The 23,109-nt window shown below is 40.1% G+C and overlaps 1 protein-coding gene across 1 annotated transcript; it reads left to right on the top strand.

The window, feature by feature from the left end:
• Positions 1-942: 942 nt before the first annotated feature.
• LOC109201555 (NACHT, LRR and PYD domains-containing protein 12) lies at positions 943-21,528 on the top strand. Its single transcript, XM_025903444.1, has 11 exons — positions 943-1,209; positions 1,323-1,568; positions 1,759-1,846; positions 3,426-3,678; positions 3,762-3,812; positions 12,895-14,659; positions 14,735-14,908; positions 18,403-18,594; positions 19,961-20,134; positions 20,405-20,451; positions 20,554-21,528. Exons 1-11 carry the CDS (start codon positions 1,121-1,123, stop codon positions 21,093-21,095), a joined length of 3,621 nt encoding a protein of 1,206 aa, XP_025759229.1. The 5' UTR covers positions 943-1,120; the 3' UTR covers positions 21,096-21,528.
• The last annotated feature ends 1,581 nt before the right edge of the window (positions 21,529-23,109 follow it).

Here is a 23,109-nt window from a genome sequence, read left to right as displayed (position 1 = left end):
CTATGTTACGTTATAATTATAGTTGCGGAGCCGCAAGTTTCTCTTTCGTCCACTTTTGTCTTTACGCAACGTTACTCGACCTCGCCTCTCCTTCACTGAACACAACTCCCCCTCCTCCCCCGTCGCTTCACCTGCAGGCAGCGACAAGATGGACACGGCAAATCTCTGTTAATGAGTTACTGCGCATCGCCCCGTGCGTGGGGCTGGACGGCGTCAACGTGTTAACGAGTTAACCGCGCTAACGAGCTAGCCACGCTAACACCATGCACGGCCTGAAATCCTTTCATTTTCTCAAAAGTTGACTGCGCGCCTTTTGTATGAATTCTGGTTGTGCTTGATGACCGCAAACCGATTTTATGTGATACACAGCGCTCAGCAATCTGTCAAAAAATGTTTTAGTTTGACGTTGGTAAGCTACGGAGCTGCACCGCTTGATGGATTGTCGGAGCATTACGGCTACCGAGGAGCCTCGCGGAGTAATACGTACTGTGCTTCAACGTAATATTACCGTATTGCGTGTGTATAAGGACCATAAATGGCTCCTGTTCAGAGACATGGTTACGAAGCGGATTTCAAACTCCAGGCTGTCAGTCACGCAGTAGAAGTTGGGAACAGAGCAGCTGTGAAATCTGTATGTTATTATGCTCAGCGTCTTTTAGTTTACATTTTGACTGCACAATTGTGAGTTCTTTGTTATGCACAAAACAACATAGTTTTATTTTATTTATAGAGCATCATTATTTAATAAATGCTCATAATTTATTTTTGAGTAGTTTTTTTCATGTACATCTATGCTGTATGTTACTAAAAGTGCCTGTGTGACATCTGGGACAGCTTTGACTAAGAACTGTCTTTTTGTTCTTACTTTATGGCTTTAAAAAAATATCGAGATATGAATTTTGGGTCATATCGCCCAGCTCTACCTGACAGCATTTACACACTGCTGTCTGACTGCATTCAGCTGACACTGAGATGAAGCAGAAAAGAAGCAGCTGATATTTGGACAGCACACATGATGGTAAGGAGGATTTCAGCTGACGTGCACATGAATGATTTGTGTTTCCTCTGCAGGTGAAGGTAGAAAGTGTGTGTGAGCTGATGTGGATGTGAATTCAGCAGCATGGATCAGTGTGAGGACAGAGAGGAGGGAGTTCCTCCCTCTAAAACCACTCTGTGTGGGGAACATGAGAGCCAGACCAAAGCTCAGAGGTGAGATGACCATCTCTAACTGTCCATGACTCTTCTCCATGTCACAGCTCAGCACTTTTCACTATTCACACTCAAAGCTGTGTATATGTGTGTGTGTGTGTGTCACGTTATAGTTCAGAGCAGCGGTACACACTGTATTCTGCCAGACCTGGGCCCAGCTGCAGATCCCTAACGACTGACTTGTACTTGGAGTTACACGTGTTTTTTACTCGAAAGCGTCTCCCTTCCAGTTTGTCCTCCTCAATGTTTTGCGGAGTGAATCAAACACACGACTGTACTAAACTTGAACCTGAATCTAAACATGAACTGATGCCTGAAACAACAAGCATACCTGAACAAGAAGCCTCTGCAACTTTAAAGTAAGTCACTGAAATACTAGTAACAGTAAAACCACAGAACTGTAAATCAACAGAGTGTCTGTGATTAAAAGCCTGAAGTAAAGGTGTGTCTCACAAATCTGCTTTCTCACTTTACATGAAACACTTCTTTATAGAGATATTAACCATGCACAGTTAAATAATTCATTAAAATTGGATCATCTCTCTTCAGTCTTCAGATCCTCGGTTGTAAACATGTCATGGATCAGGATCAGGCTGGGCCCCGGCAGATGATCTGTCCAGTGTTGAACAGCAGTTCTGTAAGTCATGCTTCATCCTGTTTCAGGTCCTTTTCTTGATATTAAAAAAAATGTTATTTCCTCTTTTGTTCCTGATAAGCAGACTCTGAGGTAAATATCACATTACATCCACAGCCACAGCAAAGGGAAGTGTCCTGATTTGAACCTGAACAAGTCATTATTCTGTCTCTTCTTCATTTTAGAAAACACCTATCCACCTCAGCGTACAACATCACGATTGACACCACATTCATGCTTGGCATAGAATATCACAGAAGATAAATGCACAGTAAATTTTTAACTCTAATGTGGAGACACCTTGAGATAGGAAACAAAATTGGGAAGCTTTGTCAGCCTCAGGGATCAACAGACTGCACTCTGATAACAAAATCACAGGCAGGATGACAAAGACCAAACAGCAAAGAGTAAACTCAGGTCACTTGGACCTCTAAGCAGAACACTGACGTAACAATTAGACTGTCCTTTTTTAAGAAAGCCTGTCTAAAATGAAACAATCCCAGGTTAATGCAAAATTGGACTATTTGTTTATACAAGCAAAGTTAAATTTGATGTTATTCACAAAAAAATGTTGAAGTTTATGGCTTTAAAGCCTATCCGGTCTTTAAGTGATGACGTGACAAATCCTACTTCCGGGCCTAAAGTAGTCTGCGTTTAATATGGCTTTTGTGTTGTTAACATGTTTAATGTTTTGTATTTTCTTCTATTTAATCTCAAAAAGCTCCTAAAAACAGTCAGTGATCACTGTTGACCTCCCTCGGCTTTTATTACCGCTAATCATTTATTTAAGCTCAGTTTTTAAAACCTTACGATGTAACTACAGCACAGCCCATGCAGCAGTATATGTATGATTAACCTCGTATTGTGGATGGATTATCTCACTTGTTCTCCTGGCTGAAGTTTAGTCCTTTTACAGCATCCTGCCATGCGATTACATTTGTTCCTGACCACCGAGAACCCTCACGTTAACTTTTATCGAGTGGAAAAAAAGTTAGCTTGTTTATATTATGCTAACATAGCTGTGTCGCTAGCGGTCACGTAGCACATCATTATATACCAACTAGCAAAACTTCAGTAACCCTACAAACGTCACTGCTGTTTAGTTTTCTGTCTTCATTTATGTTGGAAGTGATAGCAGAGCTGTACGTTTGAATTTGTTTCCAAAACCCCGCAGTCAGGACATGCTATATTGTATTTAGATGGAAGCTAGCGAGCTAACTTCCTGCTAACTTCTAACTCCGTTAAATGTCATAAATTCCGTTTTCATGGATGCCTGGATTTTAAACTCAATTGTTACACCTGGTAGAGCAGAACACTGATCATTTTATTAACGATGAAAGACTTTAGACAGTTTTTAACTCTCAGTAATGCCACAGTGATCGTTTGATATATGGACCTGCAGCGGAGTTTAGGCCCAGACACGGCCAGTGACATCAGACTTAAAGACCGGATATTTATGTATCTGTTGTGTTTGACCAATCTATTTGTTGTTTTTTGATGTCGGTGAGATTTTGTAAAACGACCCTTTCTTTGTTCATTGTTTAGTGTACATATTATCAAAAACGTTCTCTTACTTTATCAGATAAAAAAGACAGACGGGCTTTTAAAGGAATGGTTGTGGGAAACTCTGGAGACTTTGGGAACTGAGGAGCTGAAAAACTTCAAGTGGTGTCTGCAAAATGTTACTGAGTCAAAGGATGGCTTCAAGCCAATCAAAAAGAGTCGACTGGAGAACGCAGACAGATTGGACACAGTGGACCTGATGGTGCAGATGTACGATACAAAGACTGCAGAGGTGACGAAGAAGATTTTAAGGAAGATCAAAAGGAATGAAGGTCTGCTATTTAGAGGAACTATAAAGCCTGTACATGTTTTTTCAAACAATAATAAAAATGAATCCATTATTGGTTTTCAACAGGACAACCCTTTCCCCAAATTCTGCTGCAGGATCAACCAGCTAATGCCACAGGTATGTGTTCATTATGGTACTAAGTCATACTACACTAAGACTGATAATATAACTGTAATATATGTAATAAAAATGGGGGGAGATCAAATAGCTGCCAGTCTGATTTAATCTAAACCTTTCTCACCTTTCCACAATTCACTGACATTCATTTGTGTGAAAAGGTGAGAAAGACTGCCCAAAAAGGAAGTCTACTTCATCTCTCTATAACTCAGTTTGATATTTAACTGCAAGAAGCTTTCAACTCCAGTCAAACAAATCTTTAGTTAATCTGCTATATGAGGTGGACAATTTCTCAGTTTCCTAGACTTCCAAAAGTACTGTATTTCTCAGACTATAAGGCACACTTAAAATCGTTTCATTCTCAAAAATCGACAGTGCGCCTTGTAATCCGGTGCGCCTTATGTATGAATTTTTCCTTAATGACCTTGAACCGATTTTATGTGGTACACGTAGGGATGGGTATCTTTTAGGTTTTATCCGATACCGGTGCCAAATCGGTACTTTTGAAACGGTGCCGGTGCTTAAACGGTGCTCGAACCGGTGCTTAAAGAATGGAGAACACAAACTTTGTCCAAAAACCTCTGATGTTTTTATTTTTAGCAGTCTCTTTTTTTATGCAAAATGATAACTAAGTTAGCCTTTTCTGTTGATACAACATATCTCCTTTGGTTGGAACCGGTGCTTAAACAATGGAAAACACAAACTTTGTCCTAAAACCTCTCATGTTTCTCTTCTTTTTTTGGGGGGGGGGCAAAAGATAATCATATTAGCCTTCTCTGGAGCTATACGGCTAAGCTACTTACCCAGAGTAGTGATGGGATTTCCAGCTCTTTTTAGAGAACCGGCTCTTACGGCTCGGCTCACTAAAAAGAGCGGCTCTTTCAGCTCTGAACCGGCTCTTTAGGTTGTTTTGTTGCTTTAATTAATTTATTATTAACAATAATATAAAATTATGCACAAAAGGAATTACTAATGTAAAAAAAGTGGATTTATTTATATGTGTTTATATATAAATATATGCGGTGGCCCCTAGAGACAAAGCACGTACAAACTCCAAAAAGCACGTACAAACTCCAAAACACATTTCTAGCGTTAACTGAACTTCCAAAACAGAGCTACTTAGATCACTTAAATTACACAATTGAAAGCATATGTGTATTGTTTGTGTATTTATACACAAGCACTTATATATATTCAAATAATTAAACAAAAATGTTCATTTACCTGTTACTACCACGCACGATCTGATTTCGTCGTGTTGGTGTTGTTCCCAGATCATCATACTAAATGTTGTTCCAGGATCAACATTGCAAGTGACCAATCAGAATGTTGTGACGTCATACTTTTGCGACTTCGGGAAAAACCGCCGTAAAACAAAAAAATGTACTTAAGCTGCGAGAAACCGCCTCTGTCCACCGATCAATGGACCCTGACCCTAATCCGAACCCTAACCCTTTAATAAACTGTAAGCAGAATTGATATTGTCCTTCCAACATTGGAATTTCATAAATGCACGAATGGCTTGGCGCGCAAAATAATAACGTCACAACAATGTGATTGGTCACTTGCAATGTTGAACCTGGAACAACATTTTCATGATGATCTGGGAACAACACCAACACGACGATATCAGATCATCCTACTACCACACACCAAATCCGGTCATTGGTACTTGCTGGCTTGTGTAGCCACTAGGTAACAAAAGCTCAACACTGCGCCTAGTATTCTAGAGCACTTCTGTTGTGTTTTGTATGTGTTTTGGAGTTTTTACGTGTTTTAGAGTTTGTACATGCTTTGTCTCTAGGGGTCACCGTAAATATACTTTTATTTATTCACTCCACATAAAATGTAATAAATAAATCATATAATACAAAAACCTATGGAGGACCACAAGAGCCACGCGCATCGAAATAAAGATTTCTGTGCTTAAATAATTAATTGTAGAATAAATTCTGCATTTGTAAATTCATTTTTGAATTCCAATTTAATAAACTGCATTTCAAAATCCTTTTTCCAATTGCACTTTAATAAACTGCATTTCAAAAACCTTTTTCCATTTGCACTTTAATAAACTGCATTTCATGAAGTCCAGGTGCTGGTTTTCCAGTGTGTGCGTCTGATGGCCCAAAGCTGACTCAGAGGTGTAACACCATCAATGGCTGCAGTATGGAACAGATGTGGGTGTGTCCTCATCTCCCAGAGGAGTCCAAATCGTCATCAAACAGCCCTACAGACACAAAAACGTGAAAATATAAAGAACCAGACTATCAGCAGTGATTTAAGTACTTTAAGACCTCTGTGAAAATCATTTACAGTATATATCACAGAATTTAAGGCCTTTATAATCACAGAGCATACAGAGAAAAGTACTAAACTGAATCAATTTCAGCTTTCATTTTTCATGATGTATATTGTATTAATAATTAAACTTCATTATCTGTGTCTTTACCACACATTTGCCACACACGTGTAGATACTGTAGGTTCAGTGAATGCTTAAATTGCATTGATTAGAATATACTGGACATTCAAAGCTAAGATTCAGCGCACTGTGTTAGAGGCTGGGATTTGATGAATTCATCATATATACAACCTTTGATCATCATTTATGTCCAGTTGAGAATGAATCTGTGCACTCACATATTAAATGAACTGAAATCAGTAGTGTGATCTCCAGTCTTGATATAAGGAATGAGAGAACTGACAGCTGTTATTTTAATCAGCCTGTCTCAGTTGTTTTAACTCTAAGTATCACAAAGTAATGTGGTAACATCTGGACTGACGAGTTTACTGTCAGCATTTTAATCGCTAGTTTAAAGGCTGTAGGTTGCAGCCATTGCTCTAACACTGTATAAATGTAACAGGGCTCAGTGCTGGTTCTAACAGTCTGAGCTGCTTCCAGCTTTATTTGTGAAGAGCACAGCAGCTTACAAAACACGTAGCTAGCTCGTACAGCTGCGATGTAAAATTTTCATGAGCTAAGATGACCTTAAAATAACGGGGCTACGTGAGGTGATGCTAGAGTTAGCCATATTAGCACGTTACCTTCAACAGGTGGTCAGACTGTGAAAACAGGCACTCAGTCAGATGTTGGGCTCTCCGTTTCGCTGCAGGATCCCTTCATTCTTCACATATCCGTGTCGAGCCGAGTGTAAATCCTGAGGCTGAACGGCCTTTGTACATGCACACACGCTTCGTAGCAGGGCGAAGCTATGAGCTAGAAAAATCCAGGCTGGCAGACAGCCTGTGTCTGTCCAACCAATCAGAGAACTCCTTACATCCCACGGTGTGGCTAATTTGAATAGCCGCGAGGAAGTTGTTAATTGAAGAGCTAATCCAGCAGCTAATCCAGAAATTAATCCCTGAGCGAACAGGAAAGGGAAAAAGATTTTGAAATGCAGTTTATTAAATTGGAATTCAAAAATTAATTTACAAATGCAGAATTTATTCTACAATTCATTATTTAAGCACAGAATTCTTTATTTCGATGCGCGTGGCTCTTGTGGTCCTCCATAAAAACCAACTAGTCACAGTTCAACTTTTAACTATTTAAATTTTCAGCTTTTTCCTTTTAAACAAATTTAAACTGAAACAACACAAAACACTGCAAACCACAACACAATTAAATATAAATTAAAATATGAAAACAAAAAGAAGATGCACATTCTCTGTAATATGGGCCTGCATGAATAAACTTTCTGAATCAACTTTTGGGTTTTATTTCCTATTTATTTATTTAAAGTGGGCTGCAGATATTTTTTTTTAAAGTGGTGGGTAATGTATGTAACAACTCAAACGAAATGCACCGTGACTGGTGCACAATGGGTGTGGTGCTCATGGTCAGAGTTAGTGATGTTCGATTCGTGAACGAATCGTTCAATACTCGAGAATCACTTTACTGACTCGTGAATCATGATTCACAAGCGCAACTGACTCACTGACTCATCCCTGTTGCTCTTAGCAAACTAATTCCATTAGTAGAAATATATCTAGCTTATAATTAAAATTGTGGGGGAAAAAACAACAGCCAGTTTCTTAACAAAAACATTTCTGCTCTGAACTGGAAGAAAAAACCCTGAGTAGAAGCTCACATCAAGACAATAGCTCCTCGGTTCACAGTAGCATCGCTCAGCTAGCATGCTAATGCTAACTGCTAACTAAAAGCAAAGGATCCAGAATTTGTTGCGCTGGCTGCTGAGCTCTGTGGGTTTTTGCAGCAGCTCTACCTGTACTAGATGCACCTGCTCCTTGTCGTTTCTATCTCTGACTTTATGTCCTCTACAACAGTTTCTGGTTTTTTTGCTAGTTCTTCAAATGTTCAATAAAAACATGTATACGAAGAAAGCTTTGTAATGAAGACTGTCATTTCCAAAACACTGCCCCGCCCCCCCCGCGGTCCGCAGCGCTGTTGAAAAGGCTGTGGAAGTCCCTGTATAAAGCACGTAGACCTGTGACACAAAAATCACCAAACTCGGACGACCACAGACTGTTTTCCTTCGTGGTGATGAAGGAAAACGCTGGGTTGGCATGTAAAAGGGCATTTATTCCCTTCAAGGACCTGCAGTTCAAAAAAGTGCCCCTCTGACAGCCAAACCCACCTGTTCTCTGATTGGATTGTTACATTTGTGATTGACATGACATTGACCAATCAGATGACAGGAAGAAAAATCAGGTCAAAATTCGTACTTGTAACTTGCAGGGGGGTTTTTGGCTAAGTCCACACACAAATCTTTTTTACACATACAAATCTTTTTTACGCACGCACAAATTCTTTTTACACATACAAATCTTTTTTACGCACGCACAAAATCTTTTTACACATACAAATCTTTTTTACGCACACACAAATCTTTTTTACACATACAAATCTTTTTTACGCACGCACAAATTCTTTCTACACATACAAATCCTGATTTACAAGTACAAAACTGATTTACAAGTACAAAATATTTATGACCACATTTTGAGCCCATACTCCCTCCCTTGCTGTGCTGAATCATAGTGTAAGGCGAATCACTCACTGACTCACCCCCTCCCTCCTGGATCACAGCTCGAACGAGTTGAACGAATCACTGACTCACTCACTCACCCCCTCCCTTCCTGTTACGAATCACTCACTCACTCACCCCCTCCCTCCTGGCTCACAGCTTCTTCGTCTTCTTCTTGGTTGGCAACCAATGTTAAGGCACTTTACCGCCCCCTGGCTCACAGCTCAGTGGACATTTAGATGAGAAAATATATATTTGACACATTTAAGGAAAATACCAATAAAATAAAATAAAAATAAATAAATGTTCCCTTTAGAATTTTTTTGCTCTAAAGAAAATAGTTGTTTTCTTTTACAATCATTCATCATTTACATTAAAAGAGAAACAAATTAAGTTTGAGTGAAAATATACATTTTTGCACTCTCTGGTCAACTGACTCAGTGACTCAAATGACTCAAGAAACCCGATTCACTTTGGTGAGTGACTCATTAAAACTCGATTCAGTAAAAAGAATCAAATTTACCATCACTAGTCAGAGTTAGGTTGCATCAAGTGTACCACAGATGAATCACTGAATTCAACCTTTATGTCCCCCTGAATACAGTTTAGTGTAAAGAAAGTATAAAGAGTAAACTGTCAGTTTAACGCAGACCTTCCCAAAGTGTGGGGCCCGCCCCCTGGGGGGGGGGGGGGCGACATGAAAAGGAAAAAAACAAAAAACAAAAAAACAATGCTTGGACATTGCTAGCACGGGGTGCCTCCACAAATGCAAATCAGGAGATGAAGCATTGCTAAATATGTTTCCAAACCAACTTCATTCTAAGCCAAAGACTAGAAAATATGGTGAAGCATATCTTCCCTTTGGTTTCACCTGCACAAGTGCCAAGGTAGGTCTCCCCTGCATAATTGGTTTTCCCTTTGTAGGGAGCATGCGCTGGGCTCTCCAAATCATGGACAAACAGTATCCGACATTCTTGATTTTTAGTTCACAAACACTTGTTGTAATGACTAACTACTCCTGACATTTTGGAGATGTTAGCTCTTTATATAGTAAAATTACAGTGGGATACAAATAATATCAGGCTGATCCTGCCAAAATTTGTTCCCCCTATTCAAATCACGGACAAACAGCATCCAACAGTTGTTTATGTTTTTGAACCCATTTTGCAGAGGGATTGAAAAATGTATTGATAGCAATGTTGAATTTTATTACACAGGGAAAAAAACAACTACATGTAAAATAATCACACCGTGACCCCGCTGCCTTTCTAAATAGAGGGACAGTAGCTGTGTGTGTATATGTAAGCGTGTAAAACCTGCAGATAGTCAGATTAACAGTATTTTGTCTCTACCTGCTATTCTGCAATTCATCTCATGTAAACAATAACCTGCGCACAGCGTGACATGAAAAAAGGCACATACCTTTGACGTTGCATGATGAACTCTGTATTCCTCGTCCACATTTAAATGCAAAAAAGGAGTTTTAAAAAATCTCCGTTTTCGCTGATTCGAAACGCTGTTTACGTGTGGACGAAACAGCTGCGTTTTCAAAAATACATGTAGGTGTGGACATAGCGTAAAAGAGTTAGTAGTTTATTTTCTTACTACCTGTAATTTATTGCAGATTACTTGTATTTGCTTAATTGTTTACTAAATGTTTGAGGTGTGGATTTTTTTTTCCTTCTCTCACCCTCTCTCTCTCTCATTTTTTTTCTGCTTCACTCCAAACGCTGGGCAGAGGGGGGAGGGGCGGTAGTTACACTCGCAGTAGCACAGGAACAGAGCGGGAGGGAGAGAGAGAGAAAGAGAGCCAGGGACAACAGCGTCACATTAGAAAGGTATAGTAATGGTCCACAAGTATTTTCAGTTGTGGATGATAAAGGATTCAGAAAGTTTATTCATGCAGGCCCATATGACAGACAATGTGCATCTTCTTTTTGTTTTCATATTTTAATTTATATTTGATTGTGTTGTGGTTTGCAGTGTTTTGTGTTGTTTCACTTTAAATTTGTTTAAAAGGAAAAAGCTGAAAATTTAAATAGTTAAAAGTTGAACTGTGACTAGTTGGTTTTTGTATTATATGATTTATTTATTACATTTTATGTGGAGTGAATAAATAAAAGTATATTTACGGTGGCCCCTAGAGACAAAGCATGTACAAACTCCAAAACACGTAAAAATTCCAAAGCACGTAAAAACTCCAAAACACGTACAAAACACAACAGAAGTGCTCTAGAATGCTAGGCGCAGTGTTGAGCTTTTGTTACCTAGTGACTACACAAGCCAGCAAGTACCAACAACCAGATTTGGTGTGTGGTAGTAACAGGTAAACGAACATTTTTAATTATTTGAACATATATGAGTGCTTGTGTATAAATACACAAACAATACACATATGCTTTCAATTGTGTAATTTAAGTGATCTCTGTAGCTCTGTTTTGGAAGTTCAGTTAACGCTAGAAATGTGTTTTGGAGTTTGCACATGCTTTCGAGTTTGTACGTGCTTTGTCTCTCGGGGCCACCGCTTGTTTTTTTACATTAGCAGTATTGGGACTAACGCGTTATTAAGTAACGCGTTACAGTAACTACGTTATTATTGTGGTAACGAGCACGGTAACTAGTTATTATGCCAAAACCAGGAACGCGTTACTCGTTACTGGGATTTAGATAGGCTCGTTATTCGTTACTTCGTGTGGTGGCTATGGCGGAGCTTTCACAGATTCAATAACATTAGCAACTGGTGGAAGCCAGCAGGTGGATGAAGGAAAAGGGAGGCAAGAGGAGAGAGCCGAAGCGGCCGCCGGTCCGAGTGTCAGGTGAACTGGACTTCAGGTAAGAAGTTATGACCTGCAGTCTAATAATTAACCTTATGAACAAAATAAAGTTCAACATCAGTAACATCATAGCACCCACCCAGCTGTATAGAAACTCCGTCATGCTAGCTAGTACCCAGTACGAAAAAGTCAGCATAATGAAAATAAACTCCACCTAAACTTGGTTTATATCTGACCCAGATAGAGTTGCCAACCATCCTGTAAAAAACAGAATCGTCTGGTATTCAGAGAAAATATTACACATTTCGCATTGAGGTGAAAAGGAACACAGTTTGTCCGGTACTTCAGCTACAATGAAAAAGACACAAAGCTGGAGTTATTCTGTGTCTTTGCTGCACAGCTGCCTCTTCTTCTCTCATTCGCTCCCCCTCCCTCTCCTGTTTCTACTTCAATCATGAAACTGATCAATGATCAGCTGACCGGCTTTTCTCTCTCGTTTGTTTATCGCCCACTTTGCGCCAGAACGGGAAACTGGCGGATGTCGCACTAAACAACAGCAGCACGTTTAAGCTTGATCAGCTGTTGTTAGAATTTATTTAATATTAATTTCTAGTATCAGCTGATGTTTGCTGGAGCCACAGCTGTAAAGCTGCTGGTCATGATATCGGTTTGGTTATCTGGTGAGAGGGAAACATGAAGATGAAACCAGGAGATGTCCTTACTGAATCATCAGAGCTGAACAGGTGATGGAGAAACAGGTTTACCTTTTAGGTGACATGAATGAGTTGAAGGGAAGTTATGAACTGTTTCTGACAAATAACACCAGGATCCTTTTTTTTATGTAGTATCTCTACAAGTATCTCTACTTTTCCTTAAGTGAAGATCTTCTGTACTTTTGCCACCTCTAGGCATTAAGAAGAGGCTCTGAACAGAGCAGCAGTCCTGTGTATTAATAGTGACTAATGTGTCTCAGATATCTGCCTAAAATGTCTCCTGGATATCTTCTAACTGAGGGGTATAGAGAAAGTTCAACTTCGAAGAGAGCCCAGGGCAGACTTAGGACACACTGTTAAGATTTTTCTCTCAGCTGGCTTGAGAATCCTTTGGTAACCTCTAGAAGATTAAGGATACAGTGGAGGATAAGGGAGAGGTCTAGAAGGCTCAGGCAGCCTGGATCTGGATAAGTGGTAGGAAGATGGGTAGATTTTTTAATATTGTGCTGATATCCTACACTGTAAATGAAGAACTGATCACATTCATTGATAATGTTTTCATTGCTCACTAACTGTTACATCTTTCCATTTTTTCTTTCTGTATTAAGATGCTTTTGTTCAGTGTCAATGCAAAATAAAGTCCAAACTAAAGAAGAAGTTCCAGTGTGTGTTTGAGGGGATCGCTAAAGCAGGAAACCCAACATTTCTTAATCAGATCTACACAGAGCTCTACATCACAGAACAAAAGACTACAAAGGTTAATGATGAACATGAAGTCAGACAGATTGAAACAGCATCCCAGAAAATGCACAGATCAGAAACAGCAATAAGATTAGATGATATCTTCAAAGGCTCCACTGGAAGAGATGAACCAATCAGAACAGTGCTGACAAAGGGAGTGGCTGGCATTGGGAAAACTGTCTTAACACAGAAATTCACTCTGGACTGGGCTGAAGACAAAACCAACCAGAACATTGAATTCACATTTCCATTCACTTTCAAGGAGCTCAATGTGTTGAAGGAGAAAAAGTTCAGCTTGGTAGAACTTGTGCATCGTTTCTTTACTGAAACCAAAAAAGCAGGAATCTGCAGCTTTGAAGACTTCCAGGTTGTGTTCATCTTAGACGGTCTTGACGAGTGTCGACTTCCTTTGGACTTCCACAACACTGAGATCTTTACTGATGTTACAGAGTCGACCTCAGTGGATGTGCTGCTGACAAACCTCATCAGGGGACATCTGTTTCCCTCTGCTCGCCTCTGGATAACCACAAGACCTGCAGCAGCCAATCAAATCCCTCCTGAATGTGTTAGTATGTTGACAGAGGTCAGAGGGTTCACTGACCAACAGAAAGAGGAGTACTTTAAGAAGAGATTCAGAGATGAGGAGCAGGCCAGCAGGATCATCTCCAACATCAAGGCATCACGAAGCCTCCACATCATGTGCCACATCCCAGTCTTCTGTTGGATCACTGCTACAGTTCTGGAGGATGTGCTGAAAGCCAAAGACAGAGAAGAGCTGCCCAAGACCCTGACTGAGATGTACATCCACTTTCTGGTGGTTCAAGCCAAAGTGAAGAAGGTCAAGTATGATGGAGGAGCTGAGACAGATCCACCCTGGAGTCCAGAGAGCAGGAAGATGATTGAGTCTCTGGGAAAGCTGGCTTTTGATCAGCTGCAGAAAGGAAACCTGATCTTCTATGAATCAGACCTGACAGAGTGTGGCATCGATATCAGAGCAGCCTCAGTGTACTCAGGAGTGTTCACACAGATCTTTAAAGAGGAGAGAGGACTGTACCAGGACAAGGTGTTCTGCTTTATCCATCTGAGTGTTCAGGAGTTTCTGGCTGCTCTTCATGTCCATCTGACCTTCATCAACTCTGGAGTCAATCTGCTGGTAAAAAAACAAACATCATCCACAATCTTCTACCAATGTGCTGTGGACGAGGCCTTACAGAGTCCAAACGGACACCTGGACTTATTTCTCCGCTTTCTGCTGGGTCTTTCACTGGTAACCAATCAGATTCTACTCAGAGGCCTTGTGACTGATTCAGAAAGTATCTCAAAAGCCAGTAAACAGACAGTCTGCTACATTGAGAACAAGCTCTGTGAGAATCTGCCTACAGAGAAAACTATCAATCTCTTTCACTGTCTGAATGAACTGAATGATTGTTCTCTAGTAGAGACAATCCATTGGAACCTGAGTTTAGGGCGTCTCTACGCAGACGAACTGTCTCCCTACGGGTGGTCAGCCGTGGTCTTCATCTTACTGTCATCAGAAAAGGATCTGGATGTTTTTGAGCTGAAGAAATATGATGTTTCAGAAAGGGCTCTTCTGAGGCTGCTACCAGTCGTCAAAGACTCCAAGAAAGCTGTGTAAGTACACAGATATTTATTGAGATATTCAGCTTACTAGAAGAGCTAATCATTGCTCTGTTATTTTCCTTTTAGACTAAGTGGCTGTAACCTTTCACTGAGAAGCTGTGAAGCTCTGTCCTCAGTTTTAAACTGTGACTCATCTCATCTGAGGAAGCTGGATCTGAGTAACAGCAATGTGCAAGATTCTGGTGTGAAGATACTGTCTGCTGGATTGAAGAGTTCATACTGCAGACTGGATTCACTCAGGTCAGAACAGAGTTAATAGGCCTGAGAACTCTAAATGCTTGATAAACTAAATAATAATAATAATAATAATGAGGGTTCCAAGCACAGATGATAGGGCCCTTGTGTACAGGGAGTGCAGAATTATTAGGCAAGTTGTATTTTTGAGGAATAATTTTATTATTGAACAACAACCATGTTCTCAATGAACCCAAAAAACTCATTAATATCAAAGCTGAATGTTTTTGGAAGTAGTTTTTAGTTTGTTTTTAGTTTTAGCTATTTTAGGGGGATATCTGTGTGTGCAGGTGACTATTACTGTGCATAATTATTAGGCAACTTAACAAAAAACAAATATATACCCATTTCAATTATTTATTTTTACCAGTGAAACCAATATAACATCTCCACATTCACAAATATACATTTCTGACATTCAAAAACAAAACAAAAACAAATCAGCGACCAATATAGCCACCTTTCTTTGCAAGGACACTCAAAAGCCTGCCATCCATGGATTCTGTCAGTGTTTTGATCTGTTCACCATCAACATTGCGTGCAGCAGCAACCACAGCCTCCCAGACACTGTTCAGAGAGGTGTACTGTTTTCCCTCCTTGTAAATCTCACATTTGATGATGGACCACAGGTTCTCGATGGGGTTCAGATCAGGTGAACAAGGAGGCCATGTCATTAGTTTTTCTTCTTCTATACCCTTTCTTGCCAGCCACGCTGTGGAGTACTTGGACGCGTGTGATGGAGCATTGTCCTGCATGAAAATCATGTTTTTCTTGAAAGATGCAGACTTCTTCCTGTACCGCTGCTTGAAGAAGGTGTCTTCCAGAAACTGGCAGTAGGACTGGGAGTTGAGCTTGACTCCATCCTCAACCCGAAAAGGCCCCACAAGCTCATCTTTGATGATACCAGCCCAAACCAGTACTCCACCTCCACCTTGCTGGCGTCTGAGTCGGACTGGAGCTCTCTGCCCTTTACCAATCCAGCCACGGGCCCATCCATCTGGCCCATCAAGACTCACTCTCATTTCATCAGTCCATAAAACCTTAGAAAAATCAGTCTTGAGATATTTCTTGGCCCAGTCTTGACGTTTCAGCTTGTGTGTCTTGTTCAGTATTGGTCGTCTTTCAGCCTTTCTTACCTTGGCCATGTCTCTGAGTATTGCACACCTTGTGCTTTTGGGCACTCCAGTGATGTTGCAGCTCTGAAATATGGCCAAACTGGTGGCAAGTGACATCTTGGCAGCTGCACGCTTGACTTTTCTCAGTTCATGGGCAGTTATTTTGCGCCTTGGTTTTTCCACACGCTTCTTGCGACCCTGTTGACTATTTTGAATGAAACGCTTGATTGTTCGATGATCACGCTTCAGAAGCTTTGCAATTTTAAGACTGCTGCATCCCTCTGCAAGATATCTCACTATTTTTGACTTTTCTGAGCCTGTCAAGTCCTTCTTTTGACCCATTTTGCCAAAGGAAAGGAAGTTGCCTAATAATTATGCACACCTGATATAGGGTGTTGATGTCATTAGACCACACCCCTTCTCATTACAGAGATGCACATCACCTAATATGCTTAATTGGTAGTAGGCTTTCGAGCCTATACAGCTTGGAGTAAGACAACATGCATGAAGAGGATGATGTGGACAAAATACTCATTTGCCTAATAATTCTGCACTCCCTGTATGTCCAGGCAAGCTGTAGTTACTTTAGTACATCATGGTTGGAACCTTTAATGTAAATTCAATCTACATGAGATGACACTGTGTGACCTAATATCGTGACATAGATATTGCAAGGCTTGAGATTCTCATGAAGCATGTGATGTTTGGGACAGATGGAACTATACTTAAGTTTTATTTGCCCCAAAAATGCTGTTTCACATAAAACAACTTTCCATCACCAAAATCTTTGGATTGAACTCACAATAGATGCAGCCAGAGTTGCACCTTAAAATCAAAATAGCTGATTTCTTATTGGGTTTTTAGTATGACTTTTTTGCACGTCTCAGCACATTACATGAGGGAGCTAAATTTCAGATAGACAAATTAAATGTAGCACCAGGGCCTAAACTTCGACAGAGGAGTCGTTAATAATGTTATATCCTCAATTTGTAGGACTCTGTGTCACGGCCAGCGGGGCAAGCTCTATGTAAATTATTAAAGGACCCAAAATGCGAGCACTGCTTCTGATGAGAGTGAGCTTTGTTGAAGAGGATGACAAACAACGAAAAAAGGGCGAGGGTGGTGAGAACAGAACTGACAAAACTAACCTGAAACCAGAGCAGAGAGATAACGCAGACCAGAGAACAAAACACCATATAATACAGACAAACCAGCAACACGCAGGAGAACACACAGGGCTTAAATACACACAGCAGTAATCAAGGGATGGGAGACAGGAGGGGAACACACCTGGGAGAAATCAGAGCTGATGAGACAGGGGAAATGTAATCTGAACACACTCACTTGAGACAAAGACCTTCAGAATAAAACAGGAAACTAGCAGACACACAGGACCAGACAAGACACTGAACTTAACAGAGTGACTCACGAGCAGACACAGTGACACCATGGACAGACAGAGGGAACACAGACAGGCATGACAGAAAACCCTAACACATAGCAAACCTAAACAAAAGACATAACAGAATAAACAAGAACATAGAATATTATAAAGAAACACAAAACACTGAGTCGTCAGACTCAGGGCCATGACACTCTGGTGCTTGAAAGAAACCAGAAAGATCTTCATTTAGCCTGGAATAAGAGCTTGCTGCTCTCTATATATGTTATTAGAAAACTTCTCTGTAAAGCTAGGACATCTTAGTCTTCATTGATTGAAGAAATTATGAACAATGCTAGGAAAATGTAGGACTGCTTTCATACATTTGTACAATCTTTCTAAAATTAAAAACATCCTGGATCAGAGTGATGCTGAAAAAGTAGTTCATGCATTTATTACTTCTGGAGTGGACTGTTGTCATTTATTACTATAAAAGCTCAGTGAAACACCTTCAATTGATCCAGAATGCTGGAGAATGTATATGTAGAATTTGTGGAACCAGTTCCCAGTTTGGATTTGTGAGGACTCTCTCTCTGCTTTCACAACTGGGTTTAAAAACCTTCCTTGTTCATAAAGACAGGGTTGGATAAGGTCACCCTGAATTCTCCCGTAGTATTTTTCTATTACTGATTTCTATTATATACAGCCTAGATTTGTATAGCATGTTACACCCAGAGGAATTTGTGGTGACTTGCAGGATTTACATTATGGATAGCAAATGTTTAGCTGATGAAATCAAATGTTTTCGATGCATTTCCCACAACTGCACACTTTGGAAATTCCCACCCTCTGGTCCCTGAAAGATTTCTTTTATTATTTATGTTAGCTGCAACTGTTACCAATCTGTTTCTAATTTCCAATGTTTCTAAATCTTGCTGGTTGATAGAGGCACTTTATTTACATTTCAAATTAAATGTTTTTTGTGTTTATTATTCTCTGTCCAGGCTCTGTGACTGCAAACTCTCACAGAGAAGCTGTGACGTTCTGTCCTCAGTTCTCATCTCACAGACTTGTAGCCTGAGGGAGCTGGACCTGAACCACAATGATCTGCAAGATTCGGGAGTGAAGATGCTATCTGCTGCACTGAAGAGGACACAGTGCAAACTGGAAATGCTCAGGTCAACAAGTGATAACTGGTAACACATAAAGTAGACCTATGTTTCCAGAAAGTCGGGCTTGTGTAACATCTCTATTAAAATAATTTTAAAACTATTTGATGTGTTGGTTCCAGGTGAAATATTCAAATGTACTTCCTTTACACAGCTGTAATTACATCCTAAAGACATTTTAAGTCTGAAAATTGATGATGAGTCAAATTGTAGAAAAATAAAAACGTGTGATATATAAATATCCACTGATGTCTCAAATCAAGTACAATGCTGGAAATCTTGATTTCTTGATCCAGGCTGGACTACTGTAATTTATTATTATCAGGATGTCCTAAAAAGTCCCTGAAAAGTCTTCAGCTAATCCAAAATGCTGCAGCAAGAGTACTGACAGGGACTAGAAAGAGAGAGCATATTTCTCCTGTTTTGGCTTCCCTTCATTGGCTTCCTGTTAAATCTAGAATTGAATTCAAAATCCTGCTCCTCACATACAAGGTCTTAAATAATCAGGCCCCATCTTATCTTAATGACCTTGTAGTACCATATCACCCTATTAGAGCACTTCGCTCTCACACTGCAGGCCTACTTGTTGTTCCTAGAGTATTTAAAAGTATAATGGGAGGGAGAGCCTTCAGTTTTCAGGCCCCTCTTCTGTGGAACCAGCTTCCAGTTTGGATTCGGGAGACAGACAGTATCTCTAGTTTCAAGATTAGGCTTAAAACTTTCCTTTTTGCTAAAGCATATAGTTAGGGCTGGACCAAGTGACCCTGAACCCTCCTTTAGTTATGCTGCAATAGACGTAGGCTGTCGGGGATTCCCATGATGAGTTTTTCCTTTCCAGTCACCTTTCTCACTCACTATGTGTTAATAGACCTCTCTGCATTGAATCATATCTGTTACTAATCTCTGTCTCTCTTCCACAGCATGTCTTTATCCTGTTTTTCTTCTCTCAATCCAACCGGTCGCAGCAGATGGCCCCGCCCCTCCCTGAGCCTGGTTCTGCTGGAGGTTTCTTCCTGTTAAAAGGGAGTTTTTCCTTCCCACTGTCGCCAAAGTGCTTGCTCATAGGGGGCCATATGATTATTGGGTTTTTCTCTGTATCTATTATTGTACGATCTACTGTACAATATAAAGCGCCTTGAGGTGACTGCTGTTGTGATTTGTCACTATATAAATAAAAATTTAATTGAATAACAAGGGGAGTTTAAAAGTGGCTTTGACAGTATTTTAGGAATTATTTCTCAATAGAAACTTTTTTATATTTGGACTGTATTCATTCAAACACTGGATACAATCGTGGGTTGACTTTAAAACTGAAAATCTAACCTCTTCCTAAGTTATTTTTCTTTTTACTATACAATGAGCTTCTGTTTTCTGCTGTGTTTTGTGTCTGCAGGCTGTCAGGGTGTATGATTACAAGTGAAGGCTGTGTGTCGCTGGCCTCAGCTCTGAGCTCCAACCCCTCTTATCTGAAAGAGCTGGATCTGAGCTACAATCATCCAGGAGACTCAGGAGTGAAGCTGCTGTCAGCTAGACTGAATGATCCACACTGGAGACTGGACACGCTCAGGTATGGAGAGCCCTACTGCAAGCTTGAGACCAAGTACAAGAACTAGTCTTTTGTTATATATAATTTCATATTTAGAGACCACATTCACAAGACTTCATTTTCAGAGAACCGTGTATATAAAATTCCTCCTCTTCCTTTTCCTGGTATATAGAGATATCTATCTATCGATCGATAGAGGACCCAAGCTTGAAGGATAGACCGCCCGCAGGGGCGAGAGGGGATTTTGTTTTTTTTTAATATTGCTTGATCTAACCCCCCTTCTTCTTTTAGGTTGGAGCCTGCTGGAGTTCAGTGGTTGAGACCAGGTCTGAGAAAGTGTAAGCCTGTTTCCAATGTGATTCATAAAAGCAAAGAAGCACACATTCAATGAACACCAAACAGATGAATAACCTCTGCTGTGTTTTTCATATCTCCATCAGATGCATGTGAACTCACGCTGGACTCAAACACAGCAAACAGAAAACTCAAGCTCACTGACAACAGCAGGAAGGTGGTATATGAGGGCTATCAGTCATATCCTGACCATCCAGATAGGTTTGACAGGTGTCCTCAAATGCTGTGTGGAAATAGCCTGACAGGTCGCTGTTACTGGGAGTTCGAATGGAAAGGAGATGTTCAGTTAGCTGTTAGTTACAGAGGAATCAGAAGAAGAGGAGACGGGCTTGATTGCAGGTTTGGGGAGAATGATCAGTCCTGGAGTCTCTTCTGCTTTGATAATCGTTTCTCTGTCTGGCACAACAACAGACATGCTCTCCTCCCTTTTTTTTCTCCCACTGTGTCCTCCTCTGTCTCTAACAGAGTAGGAGTGTTTGTGGACTGTCCTGCTGGCACTCTGTCCTTCTACAGAGTCTCCTCTGACACTCTGATCCACCTCCACACCTTCAACACCACATTCACTGAACCTCTTTATCCAGGAATAGGGTGTTTTATTCATTCCTCTGTGACTCGGTGCGATCTTTAGAAGAATCTTATCTGGTAACAAAATATACAAGTTGAGAGTGTGTTGTTTACTTAGATGATCTTGTACAACTCTTAAAGTTGAGTAAAATCCAGTCAAGTAATCTGCAGGTCAATGATTTAATTAACTGAATAACCATAATATTAATAACCTTTCATGGGTTAAGGACTGCCTGACACAGTATGTGAGACCTGGCAGTACTGTGTCTAACCTGGTGATGTACAGTACAGGAGCTCCACAGGGAACTGTAATACTGCTGTTCACCTTGTGCACCACAGACTTTCCAAACAACACCAGGTCACCAACAGAAATCCTCTGATGATACACCCGGACAGTCTCGGTCGTTGTGTCCTTGGGCAAGACACTTCACCCGTTGCCTACTGGTGGTGGTCAGAGGGCCCGGTGGCGCCAGTGTCCGGCAGCCACACCTCTGTCAGTGCGCCCCAGGGCAGCTGTGGCTACAATGTATTTTGACATCACCAGTGTGTGAATGTGTGTGTGAATGCGTGGATGACTGAATGTAGTGTAAAGCGCTTTGGGGTCCTTAGGGACCAAGTAAAGCATTATACAAATACAGGCCATTTACCATTTACCCTGGATGCATCATCAGTCTGTTGCAGGGCCACCACAGAGAGACTGACAATCATTCACACCCACAATCACATGTAAGAGCAGTTTAGAATCACCAATTAACCTAACCCCACTAACTGCATGTCTTTGGACTGTGGAAGAAGGCTGCAGTACTCAGAGAGAAACCACACAGATACACACCGCTGTGCTGCCCACGATGTAGAAAAATGTAACATGATTATGCAGGGTTTTAGGCTCGTAAAGTAAGTAATCAAAAATAAACTTTGAAATCACTTTAATCATAAGAGGATAGCTGTGGTGGCATTGCTTCTAAATCTATAAATAAACAATTAATGATCTGTAGTACTTGTAACTTAAAGTCGACATTTAACACCATATTTACGAAGGCTATTTAAATTACAAGCCTGAAATGTTTATTGGTCTTTTTTTAACCATCAAAATTGATCAGGATCAGTAATTGGGTATTTCAGACAAATGCATCACATGTCTCTGTATTAGCGTATCAAGCAGTCCTTTAAAATCCCCTTTTTATGAATACTTATCATTTTCAAGACCTGCTCTACCTACCAACCATTTTGAGTCCTTTTGTCCTAGAATAACAAAATATGTATATTTTTAACAAAATTATTTTCTCAGTTAAGGAAAAGTGTGAGCAATGTGTGAAAAAATGGTCTGAAAGTGGGTTGACTGATCTTTTTTTTAATATCTATATCTCAAAAAGTATGGGACTCAACAGGATGTGTGTATAAAACTTATTGAATCAGCACAGAATCGATATCACACAATGATCAGTGGAAAACAGGGAACTTGCAACTCGTTTTAAATTCAAACTGATGTTTTCAGTGTAATCATTATAAATGTTCAGTCCTTGAACCATAATCATTATTAGTGTTTTTTCTAAAAACTCCAGTGTTTTTTTCTATTTGGACAGGATGTATTGATATTTTTGTTTTTGTGGTACAACTTGTCTTATTTGTGCAATCCCGCATTAAAGTTGAAAGAAAACTGGAACTGTCACTAGCTTAACTTTCACTGGAACTTTCCAAGAGTGCAAGACCTTTAAAAAAATATTTTAACAAACTAATACTCAGACAAAACCACAGATCATAGATACACTAAAAGTATAGGACTTTTTATCTTAAACAGTCTTTGAGATATCAATGTTTAAACATTGTCTCAGATTTCAGTGTGCAACAAAAAAGGCCTGAAAGTGACCTTTTAAATATATATATGTTGAAAACAATTTGATTTATGAATCTAAAATTTGACAGCAACCATTATACATGTTCAAACTTTATATCACAACATTTTTATGTAAATTCGAGACGGTCGAGTAGAAGACCTGTGTTGTTTGAGGTGAATGACCCGTTTAATAATCAATAATCTTGTGAGACACATAAGCTTCGTTGTGACTCAGTGTGACCAC

This window comes from Oreochromis niloticus, linkage group LG23 (assembly GCF_001858045.2).
Source record: "Oreochromis niloticus isolate F11D_XX linkage group LG23, O_niloticus_UMD_NMBU, whole genome shotgun sequence".
Lineage (NCBI taxonomy): Eukaryota > Metazoa > Chordata > Actinopteri > Cichliformes > Cichlidae > Oreochromis > Oreochromis niloticus.
The sequence above is the reverse complement of the archived record's forward strand: the minus strand, read 5'-3'. Positions and strand labels throughout refer to the sequence as shown.